Source organism: Phoxinus phoxinus, assembly GCF_949152265.1.
Source record: "Phoxinus phoxinus genome assembly, chromosome: 9".
Lineage (NCBI taxonomy): Eukaryota > Metazoa > Chordata > Actinopteri > Cypriniformes > Leuciscidae > Phoxinus > Phoxinus phoxinus.
In genome coordinates, this window is record NC_136884.1 from 14,298,853 (window position 1) to 14,324,271 (window position 25,419).

General features: G+C 36.1%; 3 protein-coding genes and 1 long non-coding RNA gene across 7 annotated transcripts in view; 2 read left to right on the forward strand and 2 right to left on the reverse strand.

Moving 5' to 3' along the window:
- The first annotated feature begins 1,967 nt into the window (after window positions 1-1,967).
- On the forward strand, window positions 1,968-7,724 carry guca1aa (guanylate cyclase activator 1Aa). Its single transcript, XM_079622435.1, has 4 exons — window positions 1,968-2,451; window positions 5,665-5,814; window positions 5,908-6,001; window positions 6,423-7,724. The coding sequence occupies exons 1-4, from the start codon at window positions 2,254-2,256 to the stop codon at window positions 6,548-6,550; spliced, it is 570 nt and encodes a 189-aa protein (XP_079478561.1). The 5' UTR covers window positions 1,968-2,253; the 3' UTR covers window positions 6,551-7,724.
- Window positions 4,554-8,399, reverse strand: LOC307003706. Its single transcript, XR_013798789.1, has 3 exons — window positions 8,261-8,399; window positions 8,009-8,165; window positions 4,554-4,690 (listed from the first exon to the last, which is right to left on the reverse strand). It is a non-coding gene; the product is annotated as an uncharacterized lncRNA (long non-coding RNA).
- A 136-nt stretch (window positions 8,400-8,535) lies between these two features.
- The window catches only part of orc5 (origin recognition complex, subunit 5), a 47,166-nt gene continuing 30,282 nt past the window's right edge, over window positions 8,536-25,419 (reverse strand). For 3 of the 4 annotated variants that reach the window (XM_079622431.1, XM_079622432.1, XM_079622433.1), the window contains 14 exons: window positions 15,846-15,962; window positions 14,908-15,000; window positions 14,457-14,642; window positions 14,179-14,253; window positions 13,825-13,936; window positions 13,347-13,477; window positions 13,129-13,177; window positions 12,833-12,923; window positions 12,682-12,734; window positions 10,529-10,641; window positions 10,355-10,402; window positions 10,141-10,251; window positions 9,438-9,550; window positions 8,540-9,058 (listed from right to left, as the gene is read on the reverse strand). In XM_079622431.1, coding sequence (XP_079478557.1) covers window positions 9,013-9,058; window positions 9,438-9,550; window positions 10,141-10,251; window positions 10,355-10,402; window positions 10,529-10,641; window positions 12,682-12,734; window positions 12,833-12,923; window positions 13,129-13,177; window positions 13,347-13,477; window positions 13,825-13,936; window positions 14,179-14,253; window positions 14,457-14,642; window positions 14,908-15,000; window positions 15,846-15,959 — 1,335 coding nt within the window. In that variant the 5' untranslated portion in view covers window positions 15,960-15,962 and the 3' untranslated portion in view covers window positions 8,540-9,012. Of the gene's footprint in view, window positions 9,059-9,437; window positions 9,551-10,140; window positions 10,252-10,354; window positions 10,403-10,528; window positions 10,642-12,681; window positions 12,735-12,832; window positions 12,924-13,128; window positions 13,178-13,346; window positions 13,478-13,824; window positions 13,937-14,178; window positions 14,254-14,456; window positions 14,643-14,907; window positions 15,001-15,845; window positions 15,963-16,307; window positions 16,502-25,419 lie in introns of those variants that run through there. The other variant, XM_079622430.1, reaches the window with a different exon arrangement.
- Window positions 16,485-25,419, forward strand: part of lhfpl3 (LHFPL tetraspan subfamily member 3) — a 42,722-nt gene continuing 33,787 nt past the window's right edge. Inside the window, exon 1 of the mRNA XM_079622434.1 lies at window positions 16,485-18,679. Within this exon, the coding sequence (XP_079478560.1) occupies window positions 18,253-18,679 (427 nt within the window). The 5' untranslated portion in view covers window positions 16,485-18,252. The remainder of the gene's footprint in view (window positions 18,680-25,419) is intronic.

Here is a 25,419-nt window from a genome sequence, read left to right on the forward strand (position 1 = left end):
AGAACAATATCATTGCATCAGTGCATGCAGAAGTTTGTTGTGTTTCTGTACTACTCTCTGACTTGTGCGGTTCAAATCTGAAGTTTCTGTTCACTTCATAGGGCTCACTCAAAGCAAAGAGGTTGGGAGGTTGAGGGAGAGTCCGCCACTGTGTTATAACCACACCTGATAGACTGAAGACTGAACTCAACACCTGTTTTTCAAGTCTAGACTAGTATATTACAGGAAGGAAAAACAATGCACATTTAGATTAGTACATCCATTTTGCCTCACAGTTAATACTAAACAGTGTTGTTTTTGCCCCAACAAGTTCGTTATAAATCATTCTATATCCACTGAATGCAGTTTAGCAGTGAGGGAGACAAATCATTCCTATTAGCACATGTGTCCGATTGGACATTATATGGTTTGAGCAAGTGTATGTTACGTAAAAGAATGATCTTACATAGGCTAATCATAGTAAATCCTGAAATAAGTGGGATTTGTATCATCGGTAGCAGAGAAAACTCAGATACTGTAGCAGGTTCAGAACTTTTGTAAGTTATTCAGTTCCAAAATATGATGTTTTAATGGGTTACATTCACATTTCAGGAGTTCTCAGAAGCGAGCAGTGCTATTTTAGTATCATTGATATACTATTATAGTTTTTGTTAATATTTGAGATTATATAGCCTATATATAATTTTCAATTTTAGTTAACCCTGAGCGGAGGTTGTCATAGTTTGATAAACTTCTGGACAGTGCTGGGTAGATTACTTACAAATTGTAGTTTGTTACTGATTCCAAATTACATTACAAAAAATTTAGTTAGTAATGTAATCAACTACTTATTTTAGGTGATGTATTCTGATTATCTTTGACCAAACTCGTTTATAACATTGATTTGAATAGATAATATTGGACCATATTGATACAAAAAGAGAAAGAAAATATATTCCATTCTTTGTTATCAACAACATGAGGTGCATTAAACATTACATGTGTGTACATTACATATATATAAGCAGTAGACTTTTCTATAAAGAAAGGAACATTTTAAATATAACAAAGTAGAAGAATCAATTCATTGAATAATTTACTGACATTGTAAGAATAATATGTAATCATGTAATCAATAAACGATAGTCTGATTGTGAGTATTTCAAAATGTAGTATAATCTAATTACAAGTACTTAATTGTTTTGATTACGTAACCCATATCACATGTAATCAGTTTCTACACCGCAGACAGCACTGATTCTGGAGAATGGGAGACAACATACTACAAACCTCACAAAATAACAATATTGACTGTTAAAGTTTCACTGTAAACATTACATAATGTTTTTTGAAAATAAAAGATTGAACAGATCTAGCAAGCTTTACATTGAGCTTGAGAAGAGAGAAAATTTGGGATCTCTGGGATCTCTAAATGTATTTATAAGCTTAATATCTTGAGATCTCATTCCTATTAGACTATGAATTTTTAAATGGTATCAACAACTAATATTGTTGAATATATACTGACCAATATAACATGGATATGGTGTTTCTAATGTCACAATCAAATGCTAACAAACTGAAAAATGTATTTCATGTGAAGAATGTTCTCCGGTGATTTTTGGCATTATACTATTTCTATATATTTTATTTTGTCACTATAATGTTCTCAAATGTATTCTTTGGAATCTTTAGCAAGACTGAATGTCAATATGTAATTATTGTAAAGGCTTTGTCATGTATGATTAAATGAAAAAATCGACTGAAGCTTGTTACCATGGCAGTATGATGCCTCAAAATTGTTACATGGTATTAATGTGCATTTCTATATATATATATGATCATTTGACGATATCATTGAAAATAAATTTGGAAACTTGCATAACACACTTTCACGTCAGTTGTCTTTTCATTAGAAGTCCAGAAATGCTGATGCAGTTGCATCTGTTCACAGGCCGTCACATGGGATAGTTTGTCAGCATGTCCCCAATCTCACATGCAATTACCAATGGTCATCCCAGCCATGGTCATCCTTAAGCCTCACATACACAGTGAGCTGGATTAGTCAAAGTTAATATCAATAAGATGGAGTTGGTGGGGTGTGTCTGATCCCAGGCTGGTACAAAAGCCTCCTGAGGGTGCTCACCTCTTTCTTAGGTCCCAGCGTCGTGTGTCTGTGAGAAGCGAAACGCTCGCCTGCACAGCAGACCGGTTGGGCGTCCTGCAGAGTAGCGCCAGTCCAGCTCTCCACAACAATCCGTTCTCAGTCTAGCGATGGGGAATTCAACGGGCAGCACCGTGGACGACCTGCAGGCCGTTGAAATGCATCTGTGGTATAAGAAGTTCATGACTGAGTGTCCATCTGGTCAGCTCACGCTGCATGAGTTCAAACAGTTCTTCGGGCTCAGAGGTCTGGATCCAGAGGCCAATGCCTACATCGAGCAGATGTTCCGCACGTTTGACATGAACAAGGTGAGTGAAAGACAAGAACACAAGATTTAAAGTAACAGAGTGGATAGTCAAATTTGCGACGGATGCCTTTGAAAACTTTCTGCCAATAGTTCTTTCAGAGACAGCTTCAGCACAGCTGCAGTATTTGAAGTATCTGTTTTTATTAAAAGGTTGGCTATATGCACGTTTTGAGGCTCATTGCATTCTGTTACATCAGAAGGATCAGAAACTATGTTTGCTAAGATCATGCCAGATGGATTTCTGCTGATTCCCATCTTTTTTTCAGGAGAAATTATTTATATTTCTTTCAATAGCAGTCAGAACAGTGTGTGTGTGTGTGCATGTGTGTATATATATACACTACCGTATAGATATATACACTACCGTGTGTGTATATATATATACACACTACCGTTCAAAAGTTAGATTTGTTTCAGCGAGATGCATAACATTTATAAAAATTGACAGTAAAGACATATGCATTGTTACATTGTTCTATTTCAAATAAATGTTGTTGAACTTATATCCAATATATCACGGTTTCCACACAGATATTAAGCAGCACAACTGTTTTCAACATTGATAATAATGCAAATTGTTTCTTGAGCACCAAATAAGCATATTATGATTTCTGAAGGATCATGTGACACTGAAGACTGGAGTAATGACGCTGAAAATTCAGCTTTGCCATCAGGAATAAACTACATTTTAAAACATATTAACATAAAACACGTTATATATTTATAATAATAAATTTCACAATATTACTGTTCATTATATATTTATTACCACATAAATTAATCCTTGGTGAGTATAAAAGACTTTTCAAAAACATAAAAAAACCTTTTGAACGGTAGTGTGTGTATATATATATATATATATATCAATCACTGTCCAGAAAGTCAGCACACGTGAGTTTTCTATTTGTTGAGTCCGATCAGAGCAAAGCTCGGATCATATACTGTGTTGTCTGGATCTATATTTATAGCGCTATATTTGGCACCTCATGTCAGCTTTTATTTATAGTGACTCATATTAATACAATGAATAATGAGCTTATCTATGAGATTAACATTTGGATTAGAGATTGTATTATAGAATCCGATCCCATTCACGTGCCGTAACAACTAGTTTTTTCCAAGTCAAAACATGTTCTCATAGTTGGGTCCCAATGGGATTGTTGGCACTAAAACTGTTAAGCCTCATGATAGTATTGCTTTTCATATCTTGATATGAGCATTGTATACAAGATTCACAAGATCCCAATATACAGCTTAATTATGGATTTGAATGAGTATGCCATTAAATGTGAGTTTATGTCAATACGCATCAAGCTAAATCTCTGTCCTTCACTGTATGATTGTGCCTCCCTCGTCGCTCGGAGAGAAATCAATAATAGATCAAGCAAAAGACTAATTAAAAATGAAATCAACCACTTGGTAATGACAAAATACCACAAAAAAAACTTACATTTTATCTTTATTCTCTATCATAAACTGTTAAAATGTATGCTATTATGTTCGACAATGATCATTTTAATGAATATCTCATGTTTAAAAATATTAAATAATGTTTATCCAATTATCAATTACACATTTCATACGTGATTGTAATTAAGTGGCACAAATTGCAGATAATTGAGTGCCTGCATTATAGTTTCTTTATATTTATTTAATAAATATTTTTTATTTCCTGATATTTAATATCAAAGACTACAGAAATTGTATCTAGGAAATTAGATACATTTGGTAATACTTTAAAATAGGGGCTAATTTGTTATCACTAGTTAATGTATTAACTAACATGAACTAACTAACATTTGTAACTGTATTTATTAATCTTTGTTAATGTTAGTTAATTAAAACCCAATTGTTCATGTTAGTTCACAGTGCATTAACTAATGTTAACAAATACATTAGATTTTAATAATGTATTAGTAAATGTTCAAATTAAAGTTAACTAATGAAACCTTATTGAAAAAAAGGTTTAACTTCCAGGCTTTTATAGACTACTAATGCCAGTTAAAGCATGTCTATTCAACATATCTCCACATTAACAAACCTCAAGTCCTACATTGCCCGTGACCTTCTCCCTAACACTGCCCTAGAGAGGTGATATTTTGAGGAAAGTGTGTTGACCTGAGGATTATGTCTGCGACATGTGGCTGTGTCCGTCTCTCAGACGCAGACCTTGGAATTGGCAGTAATCCTCCAGAGGGCACCCTCATCATCCTAATCATGATCCTCATCACCTCCATCATCTAAATATGTGCAAGCATACAAGAAGAGAACAAAGCGCATCCAGTTGCTTTAGGATTCATTAAAGATTAATGTGGAGGAACACATACCTAATATAAACATTGTATAATTGACTTTATAAAACGGATAGATGTGGATGCTGATTGGTGGATAGATCTCAAAAGTTTCACAGACAAGGCTTAAGCTAGTCTCAGACTAAAATGCATATCTGGGATATGTCAATGCCATTGTTTTGTCTCAAGATGCTCAACAATAATGTTTTCTTTTCGAAGACACGTTTATAAAAGCTACTTAAATGCCCTATTTGAACTACGGCCTAATCCTGGCTTAATCTAAGCCCTGTCTGTGAAACCAGGCCTTAATGTACTTTATCAATTTCCTGCATAGCTATTTAACATAATCATTGAATAAAGCAATGAAGCAAACCAACCAGATCAGACATTATACACAGTATGTTTAAAGAGTATTACGTCATTCACAATGTAGCATGCAATAAAACATATTTAGACCTATATTTAAGATCTATTTAAATTGCATTTCAAATTTCTATCCATTACAGTTTTAACATAAATGAATACACTTAATGTAATGCATATTTGTCAGTCATACATACCGGTATTTAAAACTGGTAAGATTTCTGCACTCAAAAAAATCATGGCATAGTTCAACTATTTGCATTTTTTTATTTTTTTTATATAATTTCAAAATGCATTTATTCAAATTGCTTAGAATCTGCATAAATCTGTTCTTTGAGAAAACAATTATATTTATTCAGTTAAAAGGTATTAAAATGATAAAATACGGCTAGCCGTGGAACAAGCAATATTCAATTAGTTAAAACAATTGATTTATTAATGATAAATATATAAATGTATAAGTATTTAAAGCACTGTCAGTTTATTAGTTTACTATTACAGAAATCTCCCGTTTCATATATGCATTAGAAGTGTTCATAAAATGTTCATTTCTTTTGCAGGATGGTTATATAGACTTCATTGAGTATGTGGCTGCTCTCAGTCTTGTTATGAGAGGAAAGATGGAGCACAAACTGCGCTGGTATTTCAGACTTTATGATGTTGACGGCAACGGCTGCATAGACAGACACGAGCTCCTGAATATCATAAAGGTAGAAACGATAATAGTAAAACTGCACTAGACGGCTATGAAAATAAAAATAAATGAAAGTACTCTTCATAAAAATTGGTTTCTTTTACGTTAGGCCATCCGCGCCATCAACGGAAGTGAGTCACAGGAAGTGAGCGCTGAGGACTTCACAAACCGAGTGTTTGATAGGATCGACATCAATGGAGATGGTGAGTGCAATGAACTCTCACACTGAAATGATACGCTTCCGATATTAAAGGAACACGCAGACTTTTTGGGACTTTAGCTTATTCACCGTATCCCCCAGAGTTAGATAAGTCCATACATAACCTTTTCATCTCCGTGCGTGCCGTAACTCTGTCTGACGCACCCACCGCTAGCCTAGCTTAGCACAAAGACTGGAGGTAAACGGCTCCAGCTAGCATACTGCTCCCAATAAGTGACAAAATAACACCAACATTTTCCTATTAACATGTTGTGATTTGTATAGTCACAGCGTGTACAAATAACAAGGTCACACTCTGAACGATACGGTGAATAAGCTAAAGTCCCAAAAAGTCGGAGTGTTCCTTTAAGAGAGAAATTCAGTCTTTAAAATGGCATGATTGTGAACTTTTCTCCATTCATCAGGGGAGCTTTCACTGGAGGAGTTTGTGGCAGGGGCACGCAGTGATGAAGACTTTATGGAGGTGATGATGAAGAGTTTAGACCTCTCGCACATAGTGGCCATGATCCATAACCGGAGACACAGCGTATAAGCGACTGTCCACATTCATATACGTCACTTACAGTCTTCAGAAAACAAGAGCAACCTTCACTTATCAAACTTCACCTCCACTGTCTAATTCTAAAAACACAATCATTTCAAACAGAGACTGAGTGAAAGGGCCAAGAGATTAAATTGGTGTGGGACCTCCCACATCTAATATACTGACTGTTTCCCAAAAACAGCATTCTTGCTAGAAAGTGGCTTCATGGGAAAATAATCAGTATGAAGTGGATGTCCATTTAGAGGGCTTTATTTTCTTATTACTTTATTATTAGCAGAAAAATCCTTTTTTTAATAATATATTTATATAGTTATTGTATTAGATGCCTCAGAGAAAGACATATATATATATATATTTGACTTATATAAGTGGTAGTTGACAAATACATGAATTCAAAAGTTTGTGGTCGGTAAGATTTTGTGGGCCTGACGTCTTTGAAAGAAGTATCTTATGCTCACGAAGGACACATTTATTTATTTATTGTGGAAACTGATGCATTGTTTTCCCAATTGTTTTAAGAAAGTTCAAAAGAACAGCATTTATTAGAAACCAAAATATTTTGCAATTATGTAAATGTATGTCTTCAAATTTGATCAACTTAATGTGTCCTTGCTCAATAAAATGATGCATTCCTGTAAAATAAAATATATTACTGACCCCAATCTTTTTGAACAAAACTGTATGTCCACTTTAAAGTTAAAATTTTGTATGAATGTTCAAGGGAAGGTGTATATTTTTGGTATTGTAAAGAGTCACCGTTTTTAATAAATGTATCTTTTTATGCCATTTTTAAAGTATTTTAGAGCATTTTAAATGTGATTTAGTGTCTCAAGTCAATAAAAGGTCAAGAATAAATGACCTCATATTATTTGAATTTGAAATATTCAAGAAAACGTTTGTTAAAATAGATCTAGATGAAGTATTATGCTGCGTGTCAAACTGTCATGTCAGGAATGTTTACTTTTTTAAAAGATACATGCACACTATATTTAAAGCTTGCATATTTTAGTTTCTGCCGGTGTATAAGAATGGACATGGCTTGTTCTGCATTGGTATAGACATTATGAAGGTGCCTTCTGTTGTAGGACTACAGGACCTACCGTAAGCTTGTTAATGTACTGCTTGTGCTTCCATTTGTACATTAAAGACATAATAACTGACACATGAGGTGCAAGTTCATGCATGAATTAGTTAATTGCTGACACCACAATGACCCTTTGCCCTTTGTGTCTCAACCCCCGTCTTCTATCCAGACTACGTCAGCTTGTGAAAACGCATGAGTCACATTTGGAACCTTTTTAACCGTGGACCCTCAGTTTCTATGACAACCGCAATCTATTACCATAGAGACCTCGTGAGTCAGATGCAGCATCAGCTACCTCTCTAAAGCTAAACTGACAGACCATAATACTAAAAGCCTACATTTCAATCAATCACTTCACTTACACTCCACTGCACCCACAGTTCCTTTCTCCCAGATCCTCATTTGGTCGTCATTCTGGGTTGTTTGCGTACGTCGGAGAGGGTGATTGGTATTCATGCCAGCTTTGCCATCTTGTTGCAAAAGGATAAGGAGGTCAGTCCTCTGAGCTGAGCTACTCTTCTACAAAGGATCCAAATAACACAAGACATATTTGTAATATAGATGCATCGATCATTTAAACGTGGTTGAAGGGTTGTGTGCAACTGTGGTAGTACCATGAATCCTGGGAGAGATGTTATGCCAGTCTCCATGAAGCAAAAACATCACATGAACATCAGCAGATGGGAATAAAGCCTGATACATATAAATTAATTATTATTTGGTACAATCAATTAGTAGTAGAGCTTGTACCTGCCATTGGCTCTTAGTGTAATGTATTTTGAATAGAGCACACAAAAGGGCACTTCCTTTTTGAAAAACACACATTATGTACCAAACCAACTTATCTTACAGCAAAATAATAAAAAAATCAGCAAGGACGCATTAAATTGATCAAATGTGACAATACAGACATTTATAATGTTACAAAAGATTTCCATTTAAAATAAATGCTGTTTTTTGAACTGCAGAAATTACACAAGAATGACATTTTTTAAATTGCTTATACTGGGTTTTTGATCAAATAAATGCAGCCTTAGTGAGCATAACTTTAAAAGAAAATATTTTTTTAAAGCTTATCGAACCAAACTTTTGAACGGTAGGTGGTGTATGAAAATTAATTTGGACCCGTTATTATAACAAAATATACAGTTTTATTAGAGCAATTTTAAGTTGTGTCACACATTAACACACCAAACCCAATTTCCCTTGGAGGGATAAGGCCTCTTCTTTAAACGGAGTATTTTCTGATTGGACTAATAAATGCAGGAAGTTGCCGTAACATCATTTATTCATCCTGCAGTCCATTCAAGTAATCCCAAGTGACTTTGCCTGATCAGATGCATGCTTCATATCCACTGCAGCAGGCTCACAGGAAGTCATACAGATACCTCACCACATCGAAGCTTACAGTTCTAGGATGAAGAAGACACAAACAGTCAACAAGCTAACACAAAACCAAACTATTAGATGAGCAGATAAAGGTTAGTAAACCCAATCAAAGACCCTGTTTACACCTGGAATTAACATCCATTTTATGAAATAAGATGGTCAAAAGAACCAAATACAAGTGCAGTTCTGTGAAAGGTCAACATGGTCAACACATTGACATAGGCAGTTATGCTGTCACAAAATAATACTGTACATCCTCCACTCGAAATCTGATCACAAGCAGTCACAGGACATGCAAGGTCTAAACAGTGATCAATCTTGCCTGACCACTTGTGATCGGATCACCAGAGACGGATGTTACAATCCAAGGTCAAAAGGTCTATCCATCTCACACCCACATACCTGGAGATTGCAAGAATGAAGTCCAGAGAAACGGCACATTTGTATTTGGGTGAGTCCAGCTGGTCATCATGCCCCACCTGAGAGAGAAGCTGCAGAGTAACTAGAGACGAAATCTGTAAAACAGAAAGCAAAACAACTGTATTATTTCTATATAGTATCATGACTTTATATATTATCTTTGAATGATAATATTTATTTAACAAAAATGTCATAATATTTGACTGAAGTTCAAGTTCAGGTTATTCAGCTTTCTGGGCAGCCAAAAACCTTGAAGACCAATTTGTGTCCCATAGGAAACTTATTAGAATGCAAATGTTGTCATTGCATGAGTCACACAGGCAGCTGAAAAACAGTAGTAAACTACACAAGCACTTACAAAGAGCAATATCTAACCTATGAAAGATTTTACAGCACAAAATAAATAAATATAGAACATTTTCAAGATTTTAAGGCCTGGAAACCATCATTTTAAAATGGATAAACCTGATATTCTTCATGATTGTAGGAGCCCTACATACAGCCATGCTGAAAGATGAAACACTGCCTCCCAGTGTCTAACATGATTCCAGGACTTGCTGTTTCTGCCACATTGCATATAACTGCCTTATTGTCTTGCCTGAGCTAATAGACATGAATGGCGTAGCTTGTTATTATCCAAAACACAATTATTTGCCAAACCTTATGATTTGCTCAATGAAATTACCTGTGAGAAGACACTGGCTGTAGGTGCAACTCTGCTATCAACCACACTGTAGAATATGGCCAACAGTCTGTCTAGAGGAAAAGGCTTCGGTCCCAACAGATGGTTACTAGTCTGTAGAAAAAAAGACAAAATCAGAGAAAAAAGACATTAATGACATTAATAAACCTGCAGATAGAATAGTCATGAACAATAAACAACAGGAGAAACATCTCACCTTCTCATGTTTCTTCAAGAAATTAGTCTTTCTTATTTTCCCGTGATTCTAAAGGATGGGAGGGGGGGAAAGCCTTTCTTTAATGATCAGATGATTCATGATTCAGTAAGATCTCTTTAGGACTGAAAAGTCATTGTTAGATAATAAAGAGGGGATCAGAAAGCTATAATAAACCTTGAGGAAGAAGCGTCGATCTGTGCGGGCAGGGTTAAAGGATGCCAGGTACGCAGCAATCAGCAGAAACTTGGAGTAATACGGCAGCTCTATGTGAGCGTGTGCTGATAAACCTACAGGAGGAGAAAGAGACTTCTCATTGGCTGATATCATTAAAGGGAATTGATTTCCATTGGTCAAAAGGATAGATTAATAAATCAAGAGCAGTTTAAAAATGACAAACAGATTCCATTTGCTATAAACAAAGATTGTTTACAAATTAAGAAATGAGTACTTAATATACATTTACAAATTGAATGTAATGTTTTTGGACACTCAATTTTATGTTATTTACAACTGAATGAAAACATTAAAGGCATAATATGCTATTTTCACCGCTGGAGGTCGCTTATTCAAAACAAAGGCGTAGATTGATGACGCCGTGACTTTGCGGAATCACGGTGGAAGAGAATCAGACGGGACTCGGGCAGAAATCATGTTCACGGATGAGCTAATGTATTAAAAATGTATTAACTTTACTGTAGTATGAAGCAGGGTGGTGCTGAAAGCCGTTGGAGCGGAACGAGGCCACGGGAGCGATTGCTAACAAGAGACAAGCGTGACACACGACTCGTGAGCAGAGGAGCTTTTATTATGCCACAGATGACCGCTTCTTCCGGTAATGCGTATGTGTTAAAAGTTAGAATGCGTTCGCTACTATGCGGCTACTTTAAAACACTTGTTGCACACTGCAGTGAGCTATATCGATATCAGACACGGTAAAACATGGTACTCGCGGTAAATCAAGGAAACGAGATTCAAACATTAAGACTAACTATGTTGAGCTGTATAACAATTTATTAGTTTTCTGTCAATTAATGTATCCAGTTGCTCACCTGTCTAATAAAACACACAATTTATTAAAGCGTCTTTGGTGTTTCTATGGTTTCTGCAAAATAAAAACAGAAATCGAGGGTAACACGGGAATGATGTCATTGATAGGTGACGCATGGACACAGTCCGTGTCCTGGTTAAAATCGCTTATTTCTCTGGATTTAAACATTTGGGATAATGTAAGTACGTCAACCAAATATATAACATTGTTCTAGTGGTTTATTGGATATTTAATCCAAAAATCTTACATATTGTGCCTTTAATAGTTTACATTTTTATTAAATGCAATTAACTTTAGAGTAGGACTTAAGTACATCTTTATATGTTATTTCATAATTACTTCTATTGTCTTTCATTTCTATTGAAAACTAACTTAAATGTAATAAAGAATAACACAAAAGTTAAAATTAAAATAAAGTACTTTACATGTGCTTTAGTGTGTTTTATTCAACAGATTAAAATAAATGTACGTATTTAACCCTAAAAAGGGCAAGACCATAAAGTAACATCTTATTAGCAACACCACCAGATGGCCTGTGAATGCATCTTCTTATGACACAAATAATATAATGTCATAAAAAAAAAATTTTAAACATGACTTTTATTTTTTATTCTAATGTTTGTATGCCCCATTATGGGGGTATAAATTCAGTGAAAAAATAATGCTTGTTTAGTAATGCATGTGCAATGCAAAACAATGCATTATTCTCTCATAACTCAAAGTAAATATTCTTTGTAAAATTATGTTAAACAATAATTCTAATGCCAATTGCAGTATTTATTATAAATGATTTATCCTTGCACATCTTTTTTTATTTACGTGCCCTCGTAATATTTAATGAAAATAACTTTTTTGCAGCTCATTTCTTCTCTTCTCTTCTCTGATGATGTGCCGGCATGAGGGCAGGACAACCTGTCACTCACATGAGATCAACCAATAGCCAACCACAACCATCCAATCAATTACCGATAGACAAAATAATTTTTCCTTGTTTTGAGAAGCCGTTTTTCAGTCAAATAAGCTTCACAATAGGAAGGAAAAGACTATCGCAACTCCATTTGATGCTAACTTTAACAAACCCACACTACCAAAATCGTGTCATTGTGAAATGACTCATCAGGGCAGCGCATCAGCTAATGTGCTGTCAGAGGGTAGATAAGTAGAAATCTTGGCACTCTATCCCGAACCCAATTTTTTTGCAGCTCTGTGCAACGCCAGCAGATGGTCTGAGAGGGCATGACTGTCTGAACATGTAGAGTGTGTGTGTCTGTCTGTGTACCTCTGAGCGTTGTGGCCTCCTTCTCGTCCATCTGCTGCTGCTCCCACTGCATGCTGAATGCAGTAAAGCCAAACACACAAACACTCATTGACTGATGATACACAGCTCAAGCACAATCTCAACTGTGAGAAATCACACAGCACTAACAGACCTGGACACCTCTCGGAGGTAAACCGTCTGCATGGCTCTGTGCAGATGGGGCTCGATGTTTTTCCATAACTTGTGAATATCACTCTCTTTGGCTGAAGGAAACAAAAAAGATGATTTCAAACACTGTATACTGACAAAAAAACATTTTTTAAGTTTAACAGGCCCAGTCCCCATGCACTTTCATTGTATAGAAAAGAGCAGCTTTCTTAGACAACTTTTTGTTCAATAGTAAAGGAAAAATATGTGTTTAAATGGAAAATGTATTTCTTATATTTCAGATTAATTTAAATATTTTACCTTCTCCTTTCTCCAGGGGTTCACAAAACTTGGAGAAATTCAGGACAGCCTGTTAAAATGTAAATTATGTTATGTATATGAACCAATTTAGTACTAATTAGTTTATTCGGTTTTCGTGATGGGTTAGGGTTAGAGCTAACCCTAACCCTAACCCTAACCCTAAAACTGCTACATATTAACTGCTCCTTTTATAGTACTTTTAGCACGTATGATCTCACCAGGTGCCTGAGCTCCCTTAGATCCCTGCACACTGAGAAGAAGACCCCGAGCAGGATGTTTATGTAGGAAGCGTAGAGTTCAGGTGTGTAGGACGGGTGATGATCCCAAGACAGAATCTGCACAAGCTCCGCTGAGGGACCAGAAAAACAGTTTTTAGAGACGTTTCATCCATCCATCCAAATATTAACTATCCCATCGACCCTGTTTGCACCTGGTATTAAAGCTTGTCTCAGGTGAAAGTCTCTGATTTTGTGATTGAGGACCAAAATATGCCCAAAATATGCACTTGCAAATGTAATCTCATCACAAATGTGACGTTACAAGCGAAATAATCATTGTTATATAAAACCTGGGGCCACTGACAAATTTGATCTTCATTCATATTTACATGAACACACTGGTATGCTTGTGCAGCAACAATAAAGAGAGCTTGTTATTACATAATCATCTGACATTTGCTTCCTGTAGCCTCTTTACCTTTACTGTAGTCTGGGAAATGAAAGAGCAAAGGTTCAAAGCAGCCGGTGTTGGGCCGAAACTTTTCCCACACAATTTCGCTGAGCAAGATAACAGTCACATTATCATTTACCTGCCACAGAGGAAAAAAAGGATGAATAGCCAGAAGTTTAGATATTCTCTATTGCACGATAAAGACTGCACACAGAAGTCAGATGAAGAAATATGACACAAAAAAAATGTGTGTAAATAAAAGCAAAACATTCAAAACACAACTAATACCTCTTATAAGACATAAGCCTCAATATAAAAGGCAGAGCTTGTAACTCTATTCTTACTAATGTAATAAACATTATTAAAGTGTAGAGTGTATACCAGTTCCTGTAGGCGCAGAAGTGCAGGAAGCAGGCTGAAATCCATATCTCTCATGCGTTCGGCTCTGTCCAGAATCTACAGGGACATTATATAACCTTGAAGCATCATGTCATGGCTACACATCAATGCACATTTATATAATAACTTCACCGACCCCAAAAAAATTATATGTTTAAAGAATATTTCACTTAAAATGTTCTAAACAGACAATGCTGACAAATCTGCAAACATAAACAAAATCAATATACATTATGCTGACAAATGAAATGCAAACTCACTATATAGCGTGTCTGTGTAGCAGGTGTGCTGGAGCTCATCTGTTTGTACAGGCGCACAAAATCTGACAAAGACGGGCAACGAGGAAGCAATGCTGCAGCATCTGGCCCGAAAAAGGCAGACAACACCTGATGAAACAGCAGTCCACCGGACACACACTCTACACAGTCCACTGAAGCATGGGGGAGCTGCACAAAACACACACAATCACAAAACTACACCCAATGTCTTTCACTTATTTCTCATTTAGTTAACACTTTTACTCAACTTGCAATACACTTAATATAGGAATAATTCTTCTTCTGAAGAAGAAGAAACTTGAATTCAAGCTGGAACCTTCAACAAACCCAGATTTTCATTCACTACTGCAATCACTTCCAAAGGCTGGAATACACTACACGACTTTTAAAATATGAATAGACCTTTCCAAATAATCCATTTTCACCATCTTACCTCCAGATCTTTCATGATGGTGAGCACCACATGACTCTTTCCTGTTGCTCTGTGGCCATAGATGAAGACTGAAGGATAACTGTATTGATCTGGCTGTTAAGAGACAGAGTAACAACAGCTCACATTAACACTGTATGGTATACAAAAGTAAAAATACTTCTCTTCTGCTCACCAAACCTGCATTTATTTGATCCAAAATACAGCAAAAACAGTAATATTGTGAAACATTTTTACAATTGAAATAATATATTGTAAAATGTTAATTTATTCCTGTGATGGTAAAGCTGAATTTTCAGCATCATTACTCCAGTGTCACATGATCCTTCAGAAATCATTATAATATGCTGATTTGCAGCACAATAACTCAGCTCAGTCTTATTATTATACATTTTAAAAACAGGACCATTTTTTTTCAGGATTCATTGATGAATAGAAAGTTCAAAATAAGCATTTATCTGAAATAGAAATCTTTTGTAAGATTATAAATGTCTTTACTGTCACCTATGATCAATTTAATGAATCCTTGCCGAATAAAAGTATAATTTTTTTTCCAATTTTTAATTTTTATTTTTACTGACCCCAAACTTTTGAACGGTAGTGTATATTGTTACAATACTCTAAATAATGTTACAAAAGCTTTCAATTTCAGGCAAATGCTGTTCTTTTAAACTTTCTATTCATCACATAACTGTTTTCAACATGGATAATAATCAGAAATGTTTCTTGAGCAGCAAATATCAAAAAACAATATAGCCATGTAAAAACTGTTTTTAACAAAATAATAATCTTTGTCAATGTTCTCAATAACAAATAGGGAAAAATATTTCCACAATAACCCAGAATATTGGCAAAGCCAAAAGAAATGCACTATATAGTATATGTGTGCTTTTAAAAAAAGAGCAGTTTGTATCAATCTCTTGTATAGGTATTTGACTCACCTGTCCCATGAGTGACAGCAGGGACCTCAGCTGTGTCTCCCTGCAGGGCAGTCTGTCAGCCAGAGACCGCAGTGTGTCCTCAGGGTAACCAGGACACTGCAGCGTCACAGACATCCTCTGGTTATAATACAACAGCTGTATTAGTAATGTTAAACATATGCGGTAGTGTTTAGTATTTTACAGGACTATGTTTGCGTGCAAAAACAGAAGCATTAACGTATAGGCGCAGAACGCACGGGTCTTTAAACTTAAATCTTAAACGCAGCCCTAACGGCGAAAAACACTGAAAAGGACAGAGACTCGGCGCACAGCTGTTAATTTGATGCATATATAAACCAATAATAACTAAAACTACAAGAAGAACACATTCTGCGTGATAATATTTACACGTGTTCAAAGTAGCAAAGCGTAAAAATACGACACTTTCCAAAAGAAACTAGTCAAAACAAGTTAAATAAATACCTATTACAGGAGCAGATGTTTTAATGAGAAAATATAGGTTTTATTGTTCAGTTTTTAAGACACAGAGCTCCTTTCCTGCAGGATAAACTTCACATCAGTTTCCCCGCGCGGTTCACTAGTCGACGTTAAAAATGTGTGCGTCACTTCCGGAACGGGTGTGGGATTTGTAGTTCTCTTAGCGTTTTAAATCCTAACGCTCTTGAACTGAATTTTTTTTAACGTTTAAAATTGAGGACCTATATACTCATCAGCGTCAAAGTCAAAACGCAGGGTAGACATAATTTTGGATAATTTATAGCCAGCGTCTCTTCTCTCTATCTGCTATGCGGACGGGAGAGTGACAGACAGACGCAGACTCTATTGGAATATTCGGGTGTGCCAGAAGAAATCTGCGCTGTTCGCTCGAGCCCTCTCCATCAGCACCGCGAGCGCGTCTCATTGAGATCTACACGCTCGGCATGATTCTCATCCCAGCGTTTATTCACTCACGCGACATCACTGTGGTCAGCTGTAATGTGTTTTATTGCTCTGAGATGTGCGCTCAGGATTAAATCGGATGGAGCAGTGGTACGCCGTTAAGCCAGTAACCGAGAGGAAAGCGATATTTGCGTAACGTTACTGCAACTGTCTGTGCGTGTAAATCTGAGAAGAATGGACACGCAAAATATGATGCAGTGCAAGTGTCGTCATCTGAACATCCGTTATTTCTCTTAAACGCAACATCAAACGCACAGCAAGATTTATCACGGAAATCCGCTTCATATCTTGTAATAGCCTCATGGAGACAACCATTTGGACTGTGTAAGGTAGATTATTGTTTGTATAAATATATATTTTAGTATATCTAAATGTCTTCAATCTCTTGATTGTTTGATTATTCGCAAACCATCTAAGTAGGCTATTATTTATTTATTCGGGTCATCATTAAGTATTCATACTGACATTTGCGTTGGGAATATTATCTCTGATGCACTGGAATGCGTCTTCTTCATATGAGCTGTGTCTTCATATGAGTTTAGTCATTATTTTTGCCGTCCCAAGTGTGATTATTCACCTTAATGAGATCTGTTGGCTGAATGATGCAGATGCATAGAGACTGAATGAGAGGAGAGCTGGAAGAGAACATCATTGGAGTCACGGACAGACTGCCACATCCACGCTGAACGAATCACTGTGGCATCTGGCACCAAAACTGCTTAGTCTGTCGCGACATCTGTGAGCTGTTCTGTACTTGAGTTTAGGTGGCACCCCAAGCAACGTCTAAAGAGGACTGAGTCCGGATTGAATCCATAAATGACCTGAATCTGGATTCATTCCAGAATCCAGCCGCAATCCAGACAGGATCTGAATCCGGTGTCAATCCAATAGAATCTGAATCCATAAAGGAACTAAATCTGGACTCAATCCAGACAGGATTTGAATCCGGTGTCAATCCAGATAGAATCTGAATCCATAAAGGAGCTAAATCTGGACTCAATCCAGACAGGATCTGAATCCGGTGTCAATCCAGATAGAATCTGAATCCATAAAGGAGCTAAATCTGGACTCAATCCAGACAGGATCTGAATCCGGTGTCAATCCAGATAGAATCTGAATCCATAAAGGAACTAAATCTGGACTCAATCCAGATAGGAGCTGAATCCAGGCTGAATCTAAGTGCAGGTCGAAACCACAGTGGATCTGAGTCCAGATAGAGCCTAAATCTGGACTGAATCCAGATAGGAATTGAACCAGTCTCAATCCAGAAAGGATCTAAAACCTAAATCCGGACTGAATGTAGACAGGACCTAAATCCAATCTAGGCCTGAATCCAAACTGAATCCAGATAAAAACCTAAATCTAGATTCAATCCAGATCGGACTAGAATTAATCCTCAGAACTGAATCCAGAATAAATACAGTGTGAACCTACACCAGGTCGAATCCATAAAGTACTGAATCCATCTATGATCCCTGGGACACCTGCAGCGATGCTCCCAGCCACGGAGGCAGCCAAGATCTACCAGACCACCTACGTCAGGAACTCTCGTGCCATCGGAGTCCTGTGGGCCATCTTCACCATCCTCTTCGCCATCGTCAACGTGGTATGTTTCGTTCAGCCCTACTGGATCGGGGACGGCATGGACACGCCACAGGCCGGCTACTTCGGCCTCTTTCACTTCTGCATAGGAAACGGAATCTCCCGGGACCTGACTTGCCACGGGAGCTTCACAGAGTTTGGCTCCATCCCGTCTGGCGCCTTCAAAGCGGCGTCTTTCTTCATTGGGATGTCCATGGTGCTGGTCCTCTCCTGCATTGGCTGCTTCGCTCTCTTCTTCTTCTGCAGCACAGCCACTGTGTATAAGATCTGCGGGTGGATGCAGCTGGCAGCAGGTGAGCGAGTGTGACTGACCATCAGTTGGAGGTTTCCCAATGCCGAGAAGTTAAAAACACGATATGTGAAAGTGTACAAACACATATTCAATTGGCATATGTTTTAATATTTGCAGCTGGCATTTTCTTTAGTAAGTTTGTTGGGCACCATGTAAAAATAAAATCCATAGTATTATCATGGTATTTCAGGCACTGCACCATACAAAAGTTTGGGGTCAGTAAGTTTATACTTTAAACCGATTTCACAGACAAGGCTTAAGATAGTCCCAGACTGAAAAGTATGTTTGAGCTGTTTTAACTGTTTTAATTGAAAGCAACTTGCACTGACATATCTTAAAATAACCCATTGTTTTGTCTCAAGATGCACAACATAATGTTTTTTTTTTTTTTCTAAGGCATGATTATTAAAGTTACGTAAGTGTCCTAATTGAACTAAGGCCTAATCCTGGCTTAATCTAAACCCTGTCTGTGAAAACAAGCCTTAACACTAAGTTTATACGGTACTTTTAATTAATACTTTTATTCAGCAAATATGCATTACATTTATTAAAGACATTTATAATATTACAAGATTTCTGTTCAAATAAATGCTGTTCTTTTGAACTTTCTATTCATCAAAGAATCCTGGGGAAAAAAATATCACTGTTTCCACAAAAACATTATACAGCACATCTGTTTATTGCTAATAATCCGAGCAGCAAATCAGCAATTTCTGTAAGAGCATGTGAGTAATGATGCTGAAAATTCAGCTTTGCCATCACATAAATAAATTATATTTTTAAATATTTAAAAATAGAAAACAGGTCAATTGTAATCATATTTCACAATATTACTGTTTACTGTATTTTTTTATCAAATAAATGCAGTCTTGCTAGCATTAGAGACTTCTTTTTTTTAAAACATACAAAATCTATACTCCAAACTTTTTAACAGTAGTGTACAAATATTTTTAAGTTCAAGCATTTTCTCACAGGATAGTCTCCGAGCTTTGGACCTTATTATAATCTTTTATACAGTAGCTACATATAATTTTTAACCCCCTGAATTTGTTCTCAGACATTTGGTACTCATGGTATATGTTTTAGATATACCTAATTTATTAATTTTTATGTATTTATTTATTTATCTATGGATGTATGATTCTCTTAATTAAAATAAGACAAACGCACCTCCGATGTCATTCTGTGGATGTGCAATTCGCCATCAAAGATTTCAAGCATTGTTAACCAAAACTACTGCGTAATGAACCCTTAGTTTACACTGCCATCCGTTTGATCACTACTGAGTAGTCTTTTTGGTGCATCCCTCAAATGCTTGCAGAAAACCTCTTCATAAATCTGACCCACTACCCATTCGATGAATCCACAGGGGACGAGATTATATAAATAAATAAATCATGCGTACCACTCAGTTATCCTTAAATTAAACGGATGAGCATGATGAGAAAATGAGCTCAAGCACTGGATGCCTTTTTTTCTTCTGTGAAGGGAAAACAACTGCAGATAGGCTTAGTCAGTTTATTTTCCCCCAGCTGACCAATGCTAAACGTCCTTAATGTTTTTCATAGATGTTTTACAGCAAAGATGAAGTAGTTTCATGGCCTCCGAGAGTTGGGTTTGGTTTGGTTGTGCTCTGAAAACTGGCATTCAAATTAAGAGTAATATATGAAATGAGCAGATGAGAGAGCTCAAGTTGTGTAAAGTGCAATTGCACACATTGCTTTTATCTGAGGCGTTGGCTTCAAAGGTTTGCATGGGTAGAGTCAGCATTAAGAACATATATCACCCTGTATGCTAATATTTATTTAACTCTCACCCAAAAAAATTGGGTCTGTGTTTTTCACTCTTTTGTTCCTCTGTATTCTTGACAGGCTCTCTCAGTATTTGGAATTTTAAATGCTCCAGGGTTCCATTTAGTTTGATGTATTTTCAGGAGTGACTGACCGCCCTTGCTGAATGTGTGTGTGCCTGATGGTCTATGCTCTCTGTCTGTTGGGTTTTGCTGTTGGAAAGGAGGGATGCACCACTGGAGAATATGTCGAGCGCTCTGTAAACATTTCATTTTTTTCACCAAAGGGAGAAAGACAGGGGTTGACTATTTTTGTGCCTGGCCTCAGGGACTTTGAGTTTTGAAAGTAATTCACAGTTGTGGACAAATTACTGTCATAGATGTCCGAGCAAAGCGACACATGATGTTCTTGCTACCCTCCATTTTACTTCCTAGCTGTTTGTATACAATTATGTCATAATTTACGCACCCTTATGCCATTCCAAACCTATATGATTTTTTGTTTCTCTCTTCTGAGAAAATGTCCAGGTTGCTCTTTTTTCATACGTTGACAAAATACCGTGTTTAGGGGCTATTGAGCTCCAAAAAGTGTCCAAAAGCACTATTAAAGTAGGCCTACCATAAAAAAAGTTGCATATGATATTTTGTGTGCTAAAATAGGCCAAACATGAATTAATTATTTGCTAAAAATCTTTCCCTTTACTAGTTCTCACATCTCATATTGTGTCATGTGCACATATATAATATAAAACATAATACAATTATTATTATGATTAATAACAAATAGTATTATATTAATATATTTTATATGAAACAGTATAGTAATAATAATAAAGTCCAAATATTAAAAAATATACAAAAAACAGTATTATTATTATTATGATGCTGATAACTAATAATATTATTATAATATTATTTGTTTGATATATATTCAAAAAATTGTCTGATATAATAATAATAAAAATAACAATGTTTATATTAATAAATTAGATAATGTGTAATATATATATATATATATATATGTGTTGTTAATGCCAAAATGCTATTGGTTCTTGCATGTCTTCTAGGATTTAATGCTTTAAATTTGAAGCCTATGGCTCATTCGAAATGTTGTGGTTCAGAGCATTATTATTTCTTGCGAGTGTGAGTTGCAAGTTGAAGTCTTGCTCGACTGACACTTTTTTAATGAACCAATTAAAAATGTCATTTGTCAGTAGATGTGTATTAGTAACGGTGGTGCATTTGGTTGCACGTTCAGAAGGGGAATAACCTCGAGTGTCTTACTGCAGCCGCTGCTTTCAGCAAACGTCAAATAGATTACATAATCAGATTTTTTTTAAAGGACCGAAGCCTAAGTAGGTCTAGGATCGCCTATGGTGCAAAGTTTGAATTTGAAAGTGCAAATAAGATTTAAGAAGGCAGATTTGACTGGAATTTACTTAAGTTTGGGTCTGTGCTTTTATGTTTTGTAGATGAAAGTGATGAGTACATGTTTGGCATGATATGAGGGCTAAGTATATAAAATGAAATATTCCTCTAATTGCTGGTGAAGCTGTGATTCATTTCTTGATGGTTAATATGGGGTGAACAATGACAGTTTGCTTAGTCTAGATGCCTTGGAGAAGAAAGAATTGATCGATTGATTTGGTGAATTGAGAAAACCTGAAAGAGCTATAAAGCCATTTAATATAATTTAGTATCATTTTTGTAACCTTTTTGCTTCATATACAGGTGATGTCTGCATGAATGTTTCACAGGACCGTCTAAACATCCTTTATGAAATGGAAACTAGGATTAGCGGTTTGCGATAAAAAGCCTATTTGGATTTGTAATGGCTCATTGATCCAGTGAAAGTCTCCTCAGAACAGCATGTATGTGGGTAATGAGAAACTAATGTTGTCACTGTTTACTTCTCACCGCCTCGAAGGAACACAGTCAGTGCTGGTGGCCCTAGTGGGTCACACCAGACTGTAATCTGTTCAATTCAGACAGCACCGCATTGACAATTAAGAACCATAAAATCACAACTGTGAAGACCTGCGGTGTGAATGTCCCGGTGCAGCGCAAAAAGGGTGTTATTTGACCAGCAGTTATTATGTCAATGATAAATACACTGCAAATGAAACTTTCACAAACACTGACAAAAAAGAAAAACTTTTTTTTTTACATCGGTAAATCCAGCCTTATATATATATATATACATATCACAGTTTCCACAAAAATATTAAGCAGCACAAATGTTTCATTGATAATAATAATAATAAATGTTTCTTAAGCAGCAAATTAGCATATTAGAATGGTTTCTGAATGATCATGTGACACTAAAGACTGGAGTAATGATGCTGAAAATTCAGCTATGCGTCACAGAAATAAATAACATTTTAAAATATATCAAAATATACACTTATTATAAATTGTAATAATATTTCACAATATTACTGTTCTTACTGTATTTCTGATCAAATAAAAGCATTAGAGACTTTCAAAAAAGTAAAAAAAAAATCTTGAATGGTAGTGTATATTCTACCATTTATTTAAAATATTGTTTGTAAATATTTACATTTTCAATTCTTTTTTTAAGACTTTTATTAAATGTTAAGCTTTCCTTACATTTAACATTTGTGCATAATTACACAATTTTCATTACAAATTATGGCAATGATACTGCTAAAACATAAACCATACATTACATTACTGATTGGATTGTAGTTTAACACATTCGTACTGATGGTACAACTCTTCAGAATACCGTAGCAATGCCCATTCTCTTTAGATCTTTAATGTCACATGCTCTACAGTAGTAGGCTAAAATCAGACTGAAAGATTTGCCAGAGATATGATGATTGATATGTCACTCCTGTCCTGAGAGCAATTATGAAACTACATAACATATCGACATATGCATAGATAGTGACCGTGAACGGCTGAGGGTTATGAGCTCCACAGAGGCACTAATGGAAACAGGGCAGCGCAGGGCAGCTTGTGAATGGAGAGTTGATAACTGACTGCACTTCATACTCAATGACTGACTCATTCAGTTCACTCTCGGCCTCCAATAAAACACCCACTCCTCTATCTGTCTATCTACTCGCTCCATACATCCCGCTATCTGCTGTGATCTAGTGCAACTGATGCTTTTACTCTTCTCCGCATTCACCGTTGTTTGGAGTACCATGTAAATACCATGGTACATATATGTGGTAATCTCTCAGTACCATGGTATACGTCAAAGAACCATGGTATTGATACTATCATATCATGAGACATTTAAATTTCCTTACATGAAAGAAAAAAAAACACAGATCAAATAAAATATAAAACAGTTATTTTTTGAAATGTAAAATAAAAATAGATCATGAAATACGGTCTACTTGCGTGCTAAACAAAACTGTGCCCACTAATTTAACAGACTTTGCACTTAAAATCGGAACAAGCTATTTTTCCGTCTCATTTTTAATTGTCTAGTGGTTTCAGCATTATGTCAACATAAAGAGGTCTTATTTAATGATTTCCTGGAAAATGTTATATTTATTTAGCTTAATGCGTGAATCATATTCGAGAGCAGACAACACTAGTCACACTAGTGGGAGTGATAAGAAAGTGAAGGTGAAGGTTTTCCCCTCATATTTGTTAAGCTGAAAGACATGCAATTATATTAAAATCCTAAAATAGGATATACTTTTACGCCCACTCAAGCTAAAAATCACTATGAACAGGTTAAAGAGCAATAAATAGGGGTGTTGTACACATGATAGAAGAAAACAACACATAACATAGCAGTTCAAATTGTACGTGTAAGGTGTGTATTGTTCACTTCGTTTTTTTTTTTGCATTTATCATGATTAAAAATCTGCACCTGAAGCCAGAAATACTTCAAAGAAGGCTAATCTGCGGCTAATCTTCAGAGAAAGCTAAACTTCTTTTTGCTGAAATCCATTCATGGTGCATTACTGGTGCAATCCCCATTTTAATAACATGGTGCATGCAGAACATGATTGACAGCTATAATTAGGAAGATGCTATAATTAAAAATGCCTCTTTGGAGTTCAGTGTGAGCAGCTGACTTGACTGAGGACAGGGAACATCTGTTTGATCTAAACCACAAGACTTGGTCTGCAACTGATGTGATGGCTCACAGGCAGAAAAGCCGAAAGAGAGAGAAGAAAGAATAGCCTGCTTTTAGATGGTTCCTCCTCGATATGTTTGGCAGTCAATCTAAAATTGTCTAAATGTCATAACTGGACCTTCCGGTGAAAACGAACGTCTCTGGTGACGTATGCAGGACTTGCAGGACTTCAATAATTTAGTCTACTTAAACACACTCATCTGCCTCCACTTTTTCCCCGACTTTCTTTTTTCCCCTCGATAATCTGTTATACATAGATGTAGGCTATGTAACATTATGGAAGAAAAGATCTGTCGCTACTTCCATTTCATTGCGACTTTAAAGATCTTATGAAATCAAAACTAGAGGCCTTTACTCATTGTCTGTTAGCTTTGAAGCTAATCTAATCTGATCTTATCTAAATAAGTGTTGTCAAAAGTACCAGAACTTCACCAAGTCGACACTTAAAATTTAAAAATATAACGGTACCAGTCTTTCTACAGTACCGAGTCAATCTGATACCCACTGATAAGCGCTGCTTTCAAATGCTTTTGTGCGTATTTGTGTGAGCGCTCTGTGAAGAACATCAAAGGTTTCTATTTACAACGTGCTTTTGCAGCGTTAAGCATTGTAACCAATCACAGGCATGTTTGTTGAGCACGTAAAAGCAATGGCCAATCAGAGGCGTTTAAGTTAATCAGAATCCGCTCAGTACACAACACTTTGTTCAGCGTGAGCCTTGCACGCTCTTGAATCATTTTGTTATAACCTTCAAAGTATAAAGATGTTGTAAAAAAGAGATTAATTGTGCAATGTGCAGTATAGACAGATTTATTTTTTATTATAA

What these genes read in the sequence shown, in the direction of transcription:
- guca1aa (XM_079622435.1), top strand. Translation starts at nt 2,254, where the DNA reads ATGGGGAATTCAACGGGCAGCACCGTGGACGACCTGCAGGCCGTTGAA. An exon ending in GCACGTTTGACATGAACAAG is followed by an intron (nt 2,452 to 5,664) that starts GTGAGTGAAAGA and finishes TTTCTTTTGCAG; the next exon opens with GATGGTTATATAGACTTCAT. An exon ending in AGCTCCTGAATATCATAAAG is followed by an intron (nt 5,815 to 5,907) that starts GTAGAAACGATA and finishes CTTTTACGTTAG; the next exon opens with GCCATCCGCGCCATCAACGG.